Here is an 18,635-nt window from a genome sequence, read left to right as displayed (position 1 = left end):
GGGACTCAGATGAGGAGGCTCACTGGAATTTCCCCGGGTCCCGAGGCGCAGCTCCCGTGCATGGCCTGAGGCGCTTCACCTTAGCGGAAAAGGACCGGGGAAAGTCCTCGTCCCCGGGTCACAGAGGCAGGAACCGGGAGGCGCCCGCCCAGAAGAGTAGCAGGTTCACCGTCGGCCTCCGCTGGGGAGGGGCCCACATCAAACCACGCCCCCCCTTCGGAAAGACCCGTCAGGCCGCGGCCGCACGCAGCTAGGCGACTCGGGGAGCCGGTGTGTAGCCACGTCACTCTCCAGGGTGCCCCGCCCTCCACACGCCCTCCACCGGCCCCGCCCCTCACCGTGCCTCGCCCTCCGGTTCTCGCCGGGATCCTTGGGCACCTCCGCCTACCGAACGCCGCTCCTCCTGGCGGCCCTGCCCTCTGCGCGCTCCGCCCACAGCGGCCTCGCCCTCCGCACGCCCCGCCCACTGACCCGCTCGGCCACAGATCGCCACGCCCTCTGGCCCGCCTCGCCCTCCGCGCCCCGCCCCCAGCTGCCTCGCCCTCCGTACGCCCCGCCCCCTGGGGCAGTTACCGGCTCAGTCCGCGCGCGTCTCCGCGGCTCGCCTTAGAGAGCCCTCAGGCTGGCCGGAGCCCCGCGTTGCCGCCCGCGCCCGCCGAGGGCTCGCGGCTCGGGCGCGCCCGGCGCGTGTGGCGAGCTCCGGCCGTGCGCTGCGACGAGGCCGGGCGGCGGGCGGTTAGCGCTCCGCTCGGCGGGCGGGGAGGAGCGGCACGCCGAGCGCTGCACGCCTCGGCGGGCGGGTTCCGTGTCCCAGGACCGAAGCGGGTCGGTGCCCCCGTGTGGAGAGAGGGGCGGCCGGGCTCCCTGGACCCGGGCGGCCCCCGGCTGGGCAGGAGGCTGGGGCCAGGGGCCGGCCATGTCCGCTCGCGCCCCGGTGCCCGCCGCTGCCCCCCGGGAGGACCCGCCCGCCGTGGCCGGCGACCGGGACGCGCTGTTGGCAGCGGCGAGCCGGCGGGCGGAGCAGCCGGCGCCCGGCGAGCGGGAGGGCAAGGAGGCGAGGGAGGAGCGGGCCGCGGCCGCCACCAGCGCGGGGGCGCGGGGAGAGCCGTCGCCGGCGCTCGTGCTGGGACACAGCGTGCCGCAAGCGGCCGTGCCCGTGAGGCCGCTGGCGCTGCACCTGGCACACAAGGCGCGCGCGTCCGGGGGTCCCTTCGGCGGGGAGGCTCCACCGCCGCCGCCGCCTCCTCCGCCGCCAGCCCCGCGGGACCCTCCCGAGGACGCCCGAGAGGACCCTGCGGCCGCCGGCCCCGAGGACAAGCCGCCGCCGCCGCCGCCAAAGGGGAACCCGTGGACCAAGAAGCTGCCGCAGCACCTGTCCCCCGTGGGCACCGGCGCGCCGCCGCCCGCTCAGGACGTCCCGGAGGCCGGTGAGTGCAGTCCGCGGGAGGTGTTGGGTTCCTAGGTGTCATTCAATGTGCCGATTTACATAAATGGACATCTGGGAGCGGGAGCGACAGGAAGAGGTGGGACCTCAGGTTCTCCTTGACGGCTCCGGGCACGGCGTGGGTGACGGGGCAGCGCGGCCGGGCTCGGCTTGTGCCTTCACGTGTCGGCGACCTGGACGCGGTGAAGACTGTGGGAAAGTTTCCGGGAACTTGCCAGAGTGTAAGCGAGTCAGAATAAGCGGATCCGTGTGTGAGTTGGGGCTCGCTCGGGAAGGAACTGGCTGCTAGGTAGAGGTGGCTCTGAGCGCAGCTGGCACGAAGGCGATTTTCGGTCGAGTTTCAGAGTGCCTGCCATAGGGCAGTTGATTCGGAGTCTGCTCTCCTGGTAGCCTGCGCGTTAGTGATTGGGCTGTGCCATCGCGTTCGAATGCTGACCAATGCAATATGGCCCTTGGGGCTTTATTTGGGTTGCAGCAGCTGCAGTTTGGAAAATAAGATTAAGGCTGGCCTGTACTTGGTGGCGCACGCCTGTTACCCCATTGATCTGAAAGATTAGGCGTTCGAAGCCAGACTGAGCAATTTACTAAAGTCTTTCAAAACCTAAAGTAAAAAAAAAGGGGAGGGGGTGGCTGATTGAAACTCCCCATTTGTTTTTAAAATTAAACTGTACTAAAATAACCGGGCTTTTTCTATAGAAATTGAGGCTGTTTTGTTGGAAAGTTTTCGCTGTTCTGTGGAGAAGTCAGTGGAACAGCCAAAGTTTGAGTACGCTTAACGGGGTTGTGGGGGTCAAACGCGGTGAAGGGATCCTGTGCAAATGTCGTAGTTGAATCTGTCCTGTAGAGGGAGATAAATGTTGAACCAACTTAGTTTCTTAGCTTTTGCACGAAAATCCTTATTAATTTTGTTTGTTATTTTGTTTGCTTTTGAAACACGACCTATGTTTGTAGCCCAGGCTGGTCTGGAGCCCTTGATCCTCCTGCCACTACCTCCTTCCAATTCCTCCTTCCGATTATAGGCATTTGGCTCTCCTCGTTAATTTTTACTAAAGTTTGACACTTTAAGAAAAAAAGAAACACTAAATTTTGCTCCCTGTTAGTATTGGTATAATTCCTGCCTAGCTGAAAAGAGCTGTTTACTACCATTGCTAAGTGAAGAAAACATGCTATGCCAATTCTCTCTAACATTTAGTAAGAAAAGAAAGCCCTTGTTGATTGCTTTATTGACAGTTACCTCTCCACGTCTAGACTTTTTATTGAACTAACAAATATGAAGCCAGTTTTTTGTTTGTTTTAGCTTTGTGTCTTTGTTGTTGTTTATTTAGACAGGGTTTCTCTGTGAAACTGTCCTGGCTTTGTAAACCAGGCTGGCCTTGAACTCTCAGAGAGCTACCTGCCTCTGAGCCACCACCGCCCAGATGAAACCAGTTTTTGTAAACACAGTTTAGCCAGGCGGTGGTGGTGCACACCATTAATCCCAGCAGAGGCAAGCAGATCTCTGTGACTTCCGTTTGAGGCCAGCTTGGTTGTTCCAGGACAGGCTTGATAGCTACAGGGAAACCTTGTCTCGAAAAATAAATAAATAAACAGTTTATTTCAAAGTGAGACTTGACATTCTGTTGGAAGGAGGCCGCCAGTTTGTTCCAGGCTGCTTAGCCACAAAATAATCACGCAGAAACTATATTATTTAAATCATTGCCTGGCCCATAGCTCTAGCTTCTTATTGGCTAACTCTTACATATTAATTTAACCCATTACTATTAATCTATATATCTCCATGTGGCTATGGCTTACCTGGTGAAGTTCCTAGCTTCTGTCTCTGATGGCGGCTCCATGGCTTCTCCCTGACTCTGCCCTTTTTTTCTCCCAGCATTCAGTCTAGCTTTCCCTGCCTACCTAAGTTCTTCCTTGCTATAGGTCCAGAGCAGTTTCTTTATTCATTAAGGTTATCATAGCACACAGAGGGGACTCCCACATCAACTTTTTTTTTTCTCCTATGTTGGGAATGAGCCCAGAGCCCTGTACTTTATCATCAAGCTGTATGTACGTGCTTTTTTTTTCTGCACCCCCTCAGGAATTTTAATTTGCAAATTAATTGGGAAAATATTTCACAGTTTAACCCACTTGTGCCTTGAATATTTCATCTTTCTTACATTAGGAATAGAGTGGCCCTTAACTGGGAATATGGCCCATACCTGTAATTCCAGCAGAAAGATCATGAGTTTGAGTCCAGCCTGAATTACCCTCAAGACCAGGATCTCAGAAAATCAAGAGTGGCCTGGTGGCTCACTCTTTTAAGTCCAGCACTTATTTTATGTGCATTTGTATTTTGCCATGGGTGTCAAGTCCCCTGGAACTGAAATTATAGACAGTTGTGAGACATGGGTGCTGGGAATTGAACCTGGGTCCTCTAGAAGAACAGTCAGTGCTCTTAACCACTGAACCATCTCTCCAGCCCCCAAGCCCAGCACTCTTCTTGAGGGAGTGACAAGCTGATATCTGAGTTTAAGGCCAGCCTGATCTAACCAATGAGTTACAGGAAAGCCTTGGCTACATATGGAGACCTGGTCTCAAAAACCAAAGACAAAATCAAAAGGAGTTTCAGTTGTATCAATTTTTTTTTAATTGACAACTCTTAATTCTTGGGGTCATTCTGCAATATTAGCAATGCCTTTTTTCAGATCTATGTCAGGGTAGCAACCCTGACTCTAAGCTGTTCCTCCAGTAATAGGTAACATAAATAAGAGATTGTCATTGAACTGCTGAAAGCAATGGGTGATATAGTTTAGTTGTTACTAAATGGATAGTTGGCTTTTGGCAAGATTTTTGGTCTTGTAAATTAATGACATGGGTGGGTTCATGTCTTCTATTAGTTTTTTTTTTATTTTGAGATGACATTTTCTGAGTTATCCAAACGTCATCTGTCTTCCCAGTAGCTGGGATGATGGTCATTAAGGAGCCAATTTGTTTGTTTGGTTGATTGATTGTTTTTCAATACAGGGTATCTCTGTCACAGCCCTGGCTTTCCTGGAATTCACTTTGTGGACCAGGCTGACTTCAAACTCAAAGATCAGCCTAACTCTGCTTAGGCAGATCTTTACTAGGATTAAAGATGTGCACCACCACCAGGTCTATTGGAGCCAGGTCTTTTTTTTTTTTTTTCCACTTCAAGGTTACTTTTATTTTAAGGCTGGCACAGGGATTTAGGGCAATAGAGAAATAACCTATGTGTGGCACAAATAATAAAAACCCAGAGACAAATATAGGGGTTAAAGCTGAAGATCAGAAAAGCAGAGCAGTCAGCTACTGGGGAGACCTTTTACCTCTACCAAAACTTCAGACCGAAAGGGCGAGATCCTGTCTCCTTGAATCCTCAGACTCCACACTCCACTCAGTTCCTGTCGGAGCCCGTTCTTAATACTAGAGTGATTTCTTTTTTTTAAAAAAATTTACTTATTTATTAAGTATACAACATACTGCCTCCATGTGTGCCCACACGCCAGAAGAGGGTGCCAGATCTTATTACAGATGGTTGTGAGCCACCATGTGGTTGCTGGGAATTGAACTTAAGTCCTCTGGAAGAGCAGCCACTTCTCTTAACTGCTGAGCCATCTCTCCAGCCCAGGTAATTCTTGACTTTTTTTTTCCCCCAAGACAGGGTTTCTCTGTAACTTTGGAGCCTGTTTTGGAACTCACTCTGTTCTGTAGACCAGGCTGGCCTCAAACTCATAGATATCCGCCTGCCTCTGCCTCTTGAGTGCAGGGATTAAAAGCGTGCTCCACCACTGCCGGTAGTTATTTCTACATACAAGCTTAGTGCTGTGGCTTCTCATTTTCCTAAGAAAAATGACTAGGATGATATAGGGGTTGGGGCAGATTGCTCAGTGCTTACTCTTCTTTCAAAGCAGTCTTTGGCTCTTAGCACCTATGTCAAGAGTGCTCACCCCAGTTATATAGAGCATCTATTGCCTTCTAATCCCTGAGTGTGTCTGCACATGGGTGACACAAATAAAAGCAAGAAATATTAAGAAAAAAAAGAATGAGATGTGTAGTTGCACATACCTACCTATAGCCCCAGCTACTCCGAGGCTGAAGCTACAGAATCAACTTGACCTTGGAGTTTGCGACCAGCCAGAGCAATATAATGAGGCAGAGCTGGAGAGATAGGTGGCTCAGAGGTTAAGAGCATATGATGCTTTTTCAGAGGATCTGAGTTTGGTTCCCAGAACCCACATTGTGTAGCAGCAAATAGCTGCCTGTAACTCAGTTCTAGAGACTCTCAGCACCCTCTTCTTACTTCTTGGGCACCTACACTTACATGCACACGGGTAAATACAGAATTAAAGTGAAAAAGGTAAGGCCCTAAATCAGAAAGAGAATAATGGTAATGATAAAAAAATCAAGTATGTCCAGAGATCACTTAGGGTTTAAAGGATGTAGATTAAGCTATATTAAGTCTACTGATAGGATACTCTTTGTTTTTTGTTTTTCTTTTTTTTTAATATTTATTTATTTATTATGTATACAATATTCTGTCTGTGTGTATGTCTGCAGGCCAGAAGAGGGCACCAGATCTCATTACAGATGGTTGTGAGCCACCATGTGGTTGCTGGGAATTGAACTCAGGACCTTTGGAAGAGCAGGCAATGCTCTTAACCACTGAGCCATCTCTCCAGCCCCTGTTTTTTGTCTTTCGAGATAGGGTTTCTTTGTGTAGCTTTGGAGTCTATCCTGGAACTTGCTCTGTAGATCAGGCTGACTTTGAACTCCAGCGTCCACCTACCTCTGCCTCCCGAGTGCCAGGATTAAAGAGTGTGCCACCACTGCTCCCAAATAGGATACTCTTGAAAGAGAAAAGCATATCAATCCCAGCCAAACTGTCAGTCTTCATGTAGAGAAGAAATTACATCCACAAACTTTTGCCATAAACTGTTATCAGAGTTAGATACATTATAGGAAGCATTTGGAGTCTTTAGGATATGATCATGAACCTATTAAATTTATTTATTTATTTATGTGTGTGTGTGTGTGTGTGTGTGTGTACATGCATGCCCCACTGGTTTATGTGAAGATCAGAGAAGAGCTTTGGTGTTGTTTTTCTCCTTAGATCATGTGTGTTTTGGGGATCAAGCTTAGGTTAGGTGTGGCAGCAAGTTCCTCTACCTATTAAGCTAGCCATATGGGCAGCCTAATTTTCTCTGGACAAAAGCAAGCCAGATTCTTGATGGTCCCATGTTTTGAGACACTCCTCCACTTTTAGGATGTCTCTGGTGTTTTGCTGCTTCTGGGAAACCAGATAAAACAATTCAGCCAAAGCCAGGCCCACCTTGGAATGTCTTGAATTCAGTATGGAGACTTATGATCTAAGATCTTGAACTATCCTAAGCTTGTGCTAAATGGTTGTAATTTAACAGCCCCTTCATTAAGTAACAGTCTATGGCTTGTTCATCACTTGCTTGTAGCTGTAGTTGTATAGTAAAACTCAGTCTTGTAGTGTAATTTCATAAAAACTCAGAATATAAAAATACTGATTTTGTACATTTTTTCATATTTATTCTTTGACCATATGTTTTGAGAAAGGATTTCCCTACATAGCCCTGGCTTGCCTGGAATTTACTATGTAGGCTAGGTTGACCTCAGATGGACATGCCTTTGCTTCCCTAGTGCTGGGGATAAAGGCTTGTGCTAAAGTGCTTGACTTTGTTACTATTTATCAACCCGCTTTTCTTTTTTAGGGAGGGTAGGGAACTGCAAGTAAGTTTGCTGTCAGTAGTACCTTCTTGAAATTCATCTTAAGCAAATTTCATATATATTATTTATTTCTATTTTATTATTTATTTACACATAGTATTATTTTTATATCCTTATAAAAGTAAAACTATTGGGGCTCAGTTGGTAGACTGCTTGCTGCACTCACTGTCTGTCCTAGAACTCGCTTTGTAGACCAGGCTGGCCTCAAACTCACAGAGATCTGCCTGCCTCTGCCTCCCCAAGTACTGGGATTAAAGGCGGGCACCACCGCTGTCCGATTTAGCTAATCTTTTATAATTTAGATGCACATTATTATTATTATGCACATTATTATTGTGGAGTAATCCATAGATAGAACTCACATAGCTAATTTAGGGCTCACCTATTGAGCCTTGCTAGTTTTCTTCCCTTATCTTGACAAAGCTATATTTTATATTTTTGTATTTGTTTATACCTTAGGGTAAATGTAGAAATGAAGTGTTATACCACAGTTATTGCCTCTTTGATACATTGCCTTCCAGTGACTATATATTTTCTTTGTTAGCATAGAAGAGAATTAAGTCTTTATTGGGTTTTGAGTTTGGGGAATTTTCTACTTTTTTTCAGAAGTATCTTGCTGTATAGCTTCAGACTGGCCTTGGTTTTTTTGTTTGTAGTGCTGTTTGTTTGTTTGTTTTCTCAGCCTTCCCAGTACTAGAAATATAGGCTTGCACTGCCAACTTGAGTTGTTGGATATATTTCTTTTTTTTTTTTGGATATATTTCTTTAAAGATTATTTAACTGGAATTCCAAACAGTGTGAGCCACCTATGAGTGCTGGGACCTGGGCCTTCTACAATAGCCACCTCTCCAGACCCTAAATATTTTTGCTGTAGATTTAGGTTTATATCCTCTTGAACACCCACACTACCTTTTTCCCCCCATATGCCTGTATTTTTTTTTTTTTTGTTTTTAGAGACAGGGTTTCTCTGGTTTTGGAGCCTGTCCTGGAACTAGCTCTTGTAGACCAGGCTGGTCTCGAACTCACAGAGATCCCCCTGCCTCTGCCTCCCAAGTGCTGGGATTAAGCCTGTATTTTTTTTTAATTGCATGGATTATTTTTTTTGGAAAATATTTATTTTTTGAAATTATAATGTTAATTACATCATTTCTTGCTTTACTTTCCTTCCTCCAAATCCTCCTATATACCTCTTCTTGCTCTTTTTCTAATTTATGGCCCCTTTCATTTTTATTCCTATATATATTCAGATTCCTATATATAAACAACCTGCTCTGTTTGTAATGACATATACATACATACATATGTGTGTGTGTGTGTGTGTGTGTGTGTTTTCAGGGCTGACCTATTGTTTAACCAATTGTATTTTTCCCTGTTTCTCCCTCTTTCAGCATTCCTTTGTAACTTGTGACTTTTTGTGTAGGATTCAGGCTTTATGGTAATTTCCCTGTCCACTTTGGCATGTCTATCAAAGGTGTTGTCTTCAGTCAGGTAGTGTTTATGTATTTATATTGGTAAGACTCTGGGTGAAGTGTCTGTCCTTCCTACACATACTTACTCCCTGATCTCTAGTTCTTTCTGTCTTCTGCCCTCCTTCTGCACTGTTCCCTGAGTCATAGGTGAGTGAGTTGTATTGTAGTTATATCCAGTGGGACTAGGCTCCACAACTCTGCATTTTGATTGATTGTGGTTTTCTTAAAGAGAAGTTTCAAGTTTCCTTGATATATAGGGAGAACTACACTTGGATATAAGGACATATTTAGAATATGGTTAGGGATTATGCTGGCTTAATAAAGTGCTGGTTGTAGGTTCTCCAAGATCAGTGACTTTGCCAACCTTGGGTTGTTGTCTAAGTTCCTGTACCAGGCATAATTTCCTTATTTTTAAGCAGGTCTTAAGCCTAGGTAAGGAGACACTGGTTACTGCCGAGATTATGTGTGCCAGCATTGCATATTCTTTGTTATGTTTTATCCATATGTACATGTATGTATGCACATATGCATGCTATCTATTCCATATATTTGTAGAGTATTCACCATGCTGTGTTACCTTTCTTTTGAGCAATAATCTTTTTTTTTAAATTTTATTTATTTATTTATTATGTATACAATATTCTGTCTGCATGCCTGAAGGCCAGAAGAGGGCGCCAGACCTCTTTACAGATGGTTGTAAGCCACCATGTGGCTGCTGGGAATTGAACTCAGGACCTTTGGAAGAGCAGGCAATGCTCTTAACCACTGAGCCATCTCTCCAGCCCGAGCAATAACCTTTTAAAAGGTATATATATATATGGTCATTTAATTAATTTATTTGTAACTGAATCTCTACGTAGTCCTGGGTATGCTGAAATTCAGTGTAGATCGGGTTAGCCTACAAATGTGCCTGCCTCTCTGCCTCGTTTAAAGCCCTGTGCATATGAATGAGAAAGAGAGAGTAGCTCATTCTGTTGGTAGACTCTCAGTCCCAGGCTGATATGACAGTTGTGGTGACTCACACCTCTAATCCCAATACTAGGGGGGAAAGCAGAGACAGAATCACTTCAAGTTTGAGATTAACTGGTCTGTATAACCAGTTCATGATAGCCAGGGCTGTACATCCAGACCCTGCTTCATAAGAAGACTCCCCAAATAGATAGATGATAGGTAGATAGACAGATAATGAGTGAGTGAATATAAAAACAGATGCTGCTTTAAAAGCCTTAATTTAAAGACAGTTTTTATGATCAGCCATTGTGTTTTCTTTCAAGATAAGGAGAGATGATGCAATGGTCTGTTTTGCTTGTTTGGGACACTGACCTTGTGCTTGTTGAGTAAGCTCTTTACCTGCCATTGAACTGCAGCCCCAGCCCCAAAAGTTCTACACAGACCTGTTACTTTCCTTTTTGTGGCTGGATCTGGCTGTCCAGCTTGGTTAGCTGTTTTCTCTCTCTCTGTGTCTCTGTCTCTGTCTCTGTCTCTGTCTCTGTCTCTCTCTCTCTTTTATTATGTATACAATGCTTTGCCTGCAGTCCAGAAGAGGGCACCAGATCTCAATATAGATGGTTGTGAACCACAATGTGGTTGCTGGGAATTGAACTCAAGACCTCTGGAAGAGCAGCCAGTGCTCTTAACCTCTGAGCTATCTCTCCAGCCCTCTGTTTTATCTTTTTTTTTTTTTTGCCAATTTAAAACTAAGTAGCATTATTTAAGACAGAACCACAATTTAGAAAATTCCTCCATAAAATTGGCCTATAGGCAAACCTGTGGACCTTTTTAATGAATGCTTGTTGGAGGACCTAACACATTGTGGTCCACCACGACCCGGCTGTGGTGCCACCCCTAGGCTGGCAGTCCTGGGTGTTTTAAGAAAGGAGGATGAGCAAGCCAGTAAGCAGCACTCGTTCATGGCCTCAGGAACAACAGTTTTTGCTTCTACCTAAATCCTGGCTTCCTTCTCTGATGAATTGTTTTGTTTTGTTTTTTTTTTAAATATTTATTTATTATGTATACAATATTCTGTCTGTATGCCTGCAGGCCAGAAGAGAGCGCCAGACCTCTTTACAGATGTTTGTGAGCCACCATGTGGTTGCCGGGAATTGAACTCAGGACCTTTGGAAGAATAGGCAATGCTCTTTACCACTGAGCCATCTCTCCAGCCCCCTTTGATGAATTGTTATACTGGAAGTATTTTGTGTGTGTGTGTGTGTGTGTGTGTGTGTGGTTTTTTGAGTCAGGGTTTCACTGTAGTTTTAGAGCCTGTCCTGGAACTAGCTAGCTGTTGTAGACCAGGCTGGCCTCGAACTCAGAGATCCACCTGCCTCTGCCTCCCGAGTGCTGGGATTAAAGGCATGCGCCACTACCGCCCAGCTTTGGAAGTATTTTTTAAACATTTATTTAGTTTATGTGTATGAGTGTTGCCTACATGTATGTATTTGTACCATGTGTGTGCTTAGTGTCCATAGAGGTCAGAAGAGGGTGTTGGATTCCCTGGAACTGTATTTATGTATTGCTGCAAGTCATCACCTGTGTACTAGGAGCTGAACCTGGGTCTTTTTTAAAAGCAACATGTACTCTTAATCTGAGTTATATTTGTGCCTCTGGTAATGGTGTTTTACAGCAACAGCATCCCTAAGAGTGATACTAGGCATGGTTTATTAAGGTTGCCAGACCTGTTTGTTTTCTAGAAGTAGTTTAAAGTCGTAAACCATTTTCTATTTTCTTATATAAATATATTATATATAAAATAAATGTTCTATTATATAGAAATATTTATCCTATTACAAAATCAGTTGAGGGTTGGGGCTGTAACTTGGAAGTAGAACACTTATCTTCCCTTTCACGACAAGCCAAAAAATTAAATTAAAAGGGAGTGGGTAGAGTAGAATTTTTTTTAAAAGTTGCAATTTTAGTTTTATTATGGTATATTTCTTCTTTGGTTTGTTGTTTTTGCTTTTTGAGACAGGGTTTCTCTGTGTAGCCCTAGCTGTAGTAGAACTCACCATGTAGACCAGGCTGTTCTTGAACTCAGATAGATCTGCCTGCTTCTGTCTCATGAGTTCTGGGATTAAAGGTGTGTGCCAGCTATCCTCACCCAGTGTAGTGTATTTTCTTAATAAAAGGATTGGTCTGCTAGTTAAGTATAAATTAGTATTTTCCTTTCTTTTTCAAAACAGGGTTTTTCTGTATAGCCCTGGATGTAAGATCTGCTTGCCTCTGCCTCCCAAATGCTGGGATTAAGTGTTTGAGCCCCCACTTGCCTGCTAGTATTTTCTACTTTTTAAATGCAGATAACATTACAATTTGCATATTATAGTTGGTGTCTTTCAAGGAATTTGAGTAACAGAAACTTGGCTTTTATTGTGAGTTATGACTGCTAACTTGCCAAAATTGAAATACTTGTTTTGCTAAACTTAAATGAAATGGTTGAAAAATAATTTTATATATTTTCTTTAGAGCTCAGTTCCCCCAAAATTATAAAAGCGGGAAAACTCAAGACAAAGAAATCCAACAAGGTATGCTTTTATATATAGGATGTACTTTTTAAATGTATTGATTGAAAATCATTTAAAACAATTCTAATTTAAGTTTGATCCTAATATCATTGAATTTTTACTTCAAAATATTTAAGAAATATTTGAATTAGCTTGCCAAACCCACATATAAGTAAATAGAGGTGATTTTGAAAAATACTCTTACTTTATTTGATTTTGCTGTTGCTCCCCCCCCCCCCCGCCCCACTTTGATTGAGACAGGGTCTCACTATGTAGACTAGGCTGGCCTAGAGTGCTAGTTGGGGAGGGTGGGGTGTCTCATTGAAGCTCAGGTTAGTCTTGTGTCCATGGTTGACCCTGAATTCTTATTTCTCCTACTTCTAAGTGCTCAGGATTTCTGGCACGTCTCATTGTGACTGGCAACAAAAATTACATTTAGAATATTTTTTCTATCTAAAAATTCTAAAAATCATTTTTGGTTGTAACAATTATTTTATTACATTTTAGGCTAGTGACTTCAGTGATATGGCAAATTGGCCAACACCAGGTGAATTAGCGAACACGGGGGTGAGTATGTGTGTAAGTCTTTTCAAAAGAATTCTTATCTCAGCATTATTTGTTGTATTGGGTGTATTTAAAGATATAGCTCAGCAGTACGATTATTTTGACTTGAAACATTTAGTACTAGTAATGAATTTAGTGGCTTAACATTTACCCAGAGTAATTTTACTTTTTATTTTTAAATAATGATCAAATATAATTTCTAAAAAGTCGGTTACATTTTTATGTTTATATGCCTTGATAAGATGATTAAAAACTTGACAGCTATCCTTTTTGTTTGTTTGTTTTACCCAGTTATAAGATATTACTTTCATTTATATTTCCCTACCTGGCTATATCCCCAGGAGTTGGGGTAAGGTGTTAGTATCACTCTTGTTGTTTGTTTATTTATTTATTTATTTATTTTTTGGTTTTTCGAGACAGGATTTCTCTGTGGCTTTGGAGCCTGTCCTGGCACTAGCTCTTGTAGACCAGGCTGGCCTCGAACTCCCAGAGATCCGCCTGCCTCTGCCTCCCAAGTGCTGGGATTAAAGGCGTGCGCCACCACCGCCTGGCATTTGTCTTTTTTTTTTGTTTGTTTATATTTGTGTATATTTCCTGTGTATGTAGAATAGTGTAGGGGGCACTATTGTTTCTTTTTAGTTGGAAGCTTCACTTAGCCCCTGGCATCCATATATTCACCTGGTACTTTGACTACTCAGTAGATTTTTCCATGTTGTATCAATGACACATTTCAATTTATGGTTGTAATTAATGTAATGGACATTGAATTATTATAAATGAAACTCTCCATTAAAATTTGAATGGATATTTCCTTTTTTCCACTCATAGTTATTAACTAGGAGAAGAGTGGCAAGATCATATACTAGCTATTTAGTTTTTTTTTTTTTTTTTTTTTTTAAGAACCTGCTAAGGACTGGGCAGTGGTGGCCCATGTCTTTATACCAGCACTGAGGCAGAGGCAGGCAGATCTCTGAGTTTGAGGCCAGCCTGGTCTACAAAGTGATTCCAGAACAGCAAGGGCTACACAAAGAAACCATGTCTCAAAAACAACAACAAAAAAAGGAACCCCCCCCCCACAAAAAAAGCCAAACAAATAAAAAAAAAAGGATAAGAAGAAACTGCCAGACTTTCATTCCCACTGGTACTGATTAATTTGGTCAGTTTTTAAAACAGTAGCCATTGTAGTAAATATAGTTAATTTGCATTTCTTAGACTATTGATGGCAATGTAGTTACGTGTGTTGGTCAAATTAGCAATCTAAACTAGTACCTCATGCGTACTAGACAGGTGCTCTACCCTTCCAGGTTTTTATTTTTGGTGAGTTATTTTCCTAGCAATATTTAGAATAGATGTTGATTTTTTTTTTTAAGTGAAATGTTAATAGAAATGATTCTATTCAGAACACTTTTTTTTTCAGTCTCAAAGTGTTATCAGCCAAGGAAATAAGAAACCACAAATTAGAAAAGAAAAAGAAGAGAAGATTGAAAAAAGAAGCAACTGTGAGAGCAGAGAGACCCGGGAAGCAAAACTAGACGGTCCTGTTGAGAATGCCAGCGAAGACGAGGCTCAGTCGAGCAGCCAGCGGAAGAGAGGTCAGCTGACCTGGGTCTTCATTTTACCTTGAAGGTTTTGAAGATGCATGGGGATGGATCGTATTAGTTAGCGCCATCTCTGTCATCACATGTGGATGTCACGTTAACCCACCTGCAGCAGTAATGGTTTTGACTTGTTTGGCCTTCTGTCCTGACCTATTTATTTATTTAGCATTCAAACTATAACCCTCCCCCCATACACACACATAAATTTTTTTTTGTTGGTTTTTGTTTTTTAAGACAGGGTTTCTCTGCTGTAGATCTACCTGCTCCTGCTTCCCAAGTGCTGGGATTAAATGTGTGTGCCACCATCGCCCAGCTTGCTTGCTTGCTTGCTTTCTTTCTTTCTTTCTTTCTTGTTTTTTTTTTTAGACTGTTTCTCTGTGTAACAACCCTGCTTAAACTGTACAAAATAGAGTGAAATTCCTTACAGGTTTTATTCTTGTATATTTTCTTGGAAAGCAGTCTAATGCCATTGTTATTTTAAATTTACATTGAAATTGCTTCATTCATAGAAAATACTGAGATAATGAAAGACTTTTTTTTAAAGTTTGCTTTATGTGCATTGGTGTTTTGCCTGCATGTATGCCTGTGAAAGGGAATTGGGTCCCCCAGGAACTTGAGTTACAGATAGTTGTGAGCTGCCATGTGGGTGCTGGAAATTGAACCCAGGTCCTCTAGAACAGCAGTTAGTGCTCTTAACCACAGAACCATCTCTCCAGCCCTTGGTTTCCTTTTTCTCTCTGTCTGTCTCTCTCTCTCTCTCTCTTTTTTTTTTTTTTGCTTTCAAGACAAGATTTCTCTGAAACAGCCTTGACTCTACTGGAATTCACTCTAGACCAGACTGTCAAATCCACTTGCCTCTGCCTCATGAGGGCTGGGATTACCGCACAGGTAGCCCCTGGTTTTCTAAGAGAAAAAAATGAGAACAATTTTAGTTAGTATTTTAAGGATTTTTGTTTGTTTGAGACAGTCTCCCCAATATATAAGTTTATATATAATATAAAGTCTTATATAAAGTCTTTATATATTGTATATAAAATATATATTTTAGATATTGTGTAGAAATACTTATATACACTATATAAATCTCAATATATAAGTCTCAATATAATAAGTTCCAGTCTCTAGGTAACCTGGAACTTACCTACTTTTTGTCTCTATAGTTCATGGACAGTTTTTTAAAGATTGATCTTAATTTATTTGCAAGTATGTATGTGGTGTGGGTGTGCATGTGTGTTGGTGTATGGGGTATGGAATCAGAAGAGGGTGTTTGAGTCTCTGAAGTTGTAGACAGTTCTAAGTCCCCCAACATGGGTGCTAGAACTCAAAATAGGTCTTCCAGAAGAACAGCTCATGCACATAACCTGTATGGACATCTCTCCAGCCCTCATCTTAGTCAAGGTTTTCCCTGAAAAATTACGTTATGAAGGAAAAACTTACTGCCTTAAATTCTTTTCTTTCTTTTCCTGGACTCTTCATGTGTTTAGGAACTGTCTTAATGAAAGCCTATACTCACTCAGGGTTCTGAGCCTAGGACGAGCAGCAGGAGATATAGGCAAGGTTCATGTAATTTAAAATTAAGATTTTGAGTTCTTTGGGAAGTCACTTGTAGGCCGACTTTCTCTGTCCTGCCAGTCAGCTCTGTTCCACCAGCTGGCTCACAAATAACCATGGAGAAGCCGGGCGGTGGTGGAGCACGCCTTTAATTCCAGCACTCGGGAGGCAGAGGCAGGCGGATCTCTGTGAATTCGAGGCCAGCCTGGTCTACAAGAGCTAGTTCCGGGACAGGCACCAAAGCTACAGAGAAACCATGTCTCGAAAAACCAAAAAAAAAAAAAAACCAAACCAAATAACCATGGAGAGACTTGTTAATTATATGCTCGGCGGATACCTTTGCCTTGTTACTAACTAGCTCTTACATCCTAAATTAATTTATATTTTGTTTTGTTTCATTTTTTGAGACAGGGTTTCTCTGTGTAACAATCTGAGTGGCCTGGAACTAGCTCTTAGACCAGGCTGGCCTCGAACTCACAAAGATCCACCTGCCTCTGCCTCCCAAGGCATGCGCCACCACCGCCTGGCTGACCCATATTTCTTATCTATGCTCTACCATGTGACAGTACCTTTTCTCAGTACAGCATGTTCATATGCTTCCTCTGCATCTGGCTGGCGACTCCCATGGCTCTGTCCTTTATTTTCTCAGTTTGACTCTCCTACCTCACCTCTTCCTTCCTAGCTTTTGGCCAGTCAGCTCTTTCTTAAACCAATGAGATTAATACATATTCACAGTGTTCTAAAAGGGTTATTCTACAGCAAGTACTGAAGCATTTACTCTGCAGAGGTGAAATTACATACACACCAAGGTACATTTGATGGTATAGCACTTGTCCATTAACTTCTTTGTTGTCAATACCAAATTATCATATACTAAGTACTTACTCGAGTCATTGTCTGTCTTTTATTTAATTATTTATTGTATTTTTTTTTTAATTATAAACTGATTGGCCCAGTATCTCAGGCTCTTCTTGACTAATTCTTACAACCTATATTAGCCCCATATTTCTTGTCTATGTTAGCCACGTGGCTTGGTACCTTTCTTGATAAGGCAATCACATTTTGCTTCCTCTGTGTGTAGGTCACGACTGCAGAATGAGTTTTTCTCTTCCCAGAATTCTCCTGTTCTCATAGCCCCGCCTCTACTTCCTGCCTGGTTTGTTCCTTCTATACTTCCTCTCTGGCTACTGGCCAATCAACTTTTTATTAAAATATAATTGACAGGGTGTAAACCATTGTCCCATAGCATCCCCTCCCATTTTTTTAAAGCAAGAACTCTGAATCTCTTTTGTTTAGCTTTTCTCCTGACCATTATCCACAACAACTTGTAACCAACATTCTAAACAAAGGAAAATATCCATAGTCCATTTTTTTGGGAATGTGAGTGTAGTTTTTCAGGCTGCTCATTGAGGGTGCTGATAATCTTATGGGGACCTAAAGAAAATTTAGAATTGTGATCAAGTCGTCACTGAAATATCCTGTGAGCCTGGATCATCTCGAGCACCAATCTTGAATCTGTTCTGGATGTAGAACTCAGACATCTGGGCCATCTGCTCCTATTGGAGATTTCTCAGGGGGTCTTCCTTGATTAAACCTGATTTTTCTTTTTTTTTTTAAATTTATTTATTTATACAATATTCTGTCTGTGTATATGCCTGCTGGCCAGAAGAGGGCACCAGACCCCATTACAGATGGTTGTGAGCCATCATGTGGTTGCTGGGAATTGAACTCAGGACCTTTGGAAGAGCAGGCAATGCTCTTAACCTCTAAGCCATCTCTCCAACCCCCTAAACCTGATTTTTCTTAATCTGGAATGAATCCACAGTCTCTCATTTCTTGTGGAAACAAAACCTCTTCTTCAAAGTAACATACCTTTGACTTCAATTTTGAAGTCAAGGTATTTTCAAAATATTTGTTTTATTAATCCAGAAGCATTCAAATGTCTTAGCAGCTGTTGCTTCTTACTCAGCTATCAAGAAATTCAAAGACAACATAATAAAATACAGTATCTAGACTCTGTGTATTTTACATCTTTATGTGGCTTTACTTTAAATTCTATTTCTTTTATTTTTATTTAAAGGTGTGCCACCACACCCAACTGCTCCTTTTTTCTTTTTTCTTTTAAGGACTTTTATGCATTTTCCCCTCCCAAGCCTACATATATTTTTAAACACACAGTAAACCATTTAGAGGTTTTCTTCATCTTTGAATCTATCTTTACTGTATATCTCTCTTTCTGACCACACGAGTCTTTAATTTGTTAAGCAGTATGGCTAGAATTAAAGCCATGGCTTTGGCTGGATCCAGCCCATTCTATAGCTTTCTGAGATTGCCACAACTCTATGGCATTTCAAGGTCCCTGCCACCACCAAAAAGCATGTAGTCAGCTTTTCATCAACACCATTTAAGCATTTCATGGCAGGACCTCTTAAAAGAGTTTCAAGGTTTTGCAGCTAATCCTGAGTCAGGAAACCTCTTAAATGAGAGCACTTGCCTCTAGCAAGAAGAGCTCAACTGAGAAAATGCTGATATTAGTAAGCCGTGCTTAACTCTGTTCTGTCTAGAATTACTCCCAAGCTCTCTCAGGCTTTATGTGGATGCAATTTTCCATGTGGGCACCATTTGTTGTCTGTGGTTTCTCTCCCACCTGGTCCTGTAGCCATTCAGCCCCAATGAAATCACACAGAAGTCTGCATTAATTATTAACTGATTGGCACAGTATCTCAGGCTCTTTTTATTAACTGATTCTTTTTTTAATATT

At 42.7% G+C, this 18,635-nt stretch overlaps 1 protein-coding gene across 2 annotated transcripts in view; it reads left to right on the top strand.

Annotated features, from left to right (window-relative positions):
- The first annotated feature begins 767 nt into the window (after window positions 1–767).
- Larp1b (La ribonucleoprotein 1B) overlaps window positions 768–18,635 on the top strand; it is a 39,776-nt gene continuing 21,908 nt past the window's right edge. The window contains exons 1-4 of one of the 2 annotated variants that reach the window (XM_041658989.1): window positions 768–1,427; window positions 12,124–12,182; window positions 12,669–12,728; window positions 14,143–14,317. In XM_041658989.1, the coding sequence (XP_041514923.1) occupies window positions 917–1,427; window positions 12,124–12,182; window positions 12,669–12,728; window positions 14,143–14,317 (805 nt within the window). In that variant the 5' untranslated portion in view covers window positions 768–916. The remainder of the gene's footprint in view (window positions 1,428–12,123; window positions 12,183–12,668; window positions 12,729–14,142; window positions 14,318–18,635) is intronic. The other variant, XM_041658990.1, reaches the window with a different exon arrangement.

Source organism: Microtus oregoni, unplaced genomic scaffold (genome assembly GCF_018167655.1).
Source record: "Microtus oregoni isolate MIOR12 unplaced genomic scaffold, Mior012 000010F_ref0000083, whole genome shotgun sequence".
Lineage (NCBI taxonomy): Eukaryota > Metazoa > Chordata > Mammalia > Rodentia > Cricetidae > Microtus > Microtus oregoni.
Note: the sequence above shows the minus strand (reverse complement) of the source record. Positions and strands in the feature narration are given on the sequence as shown.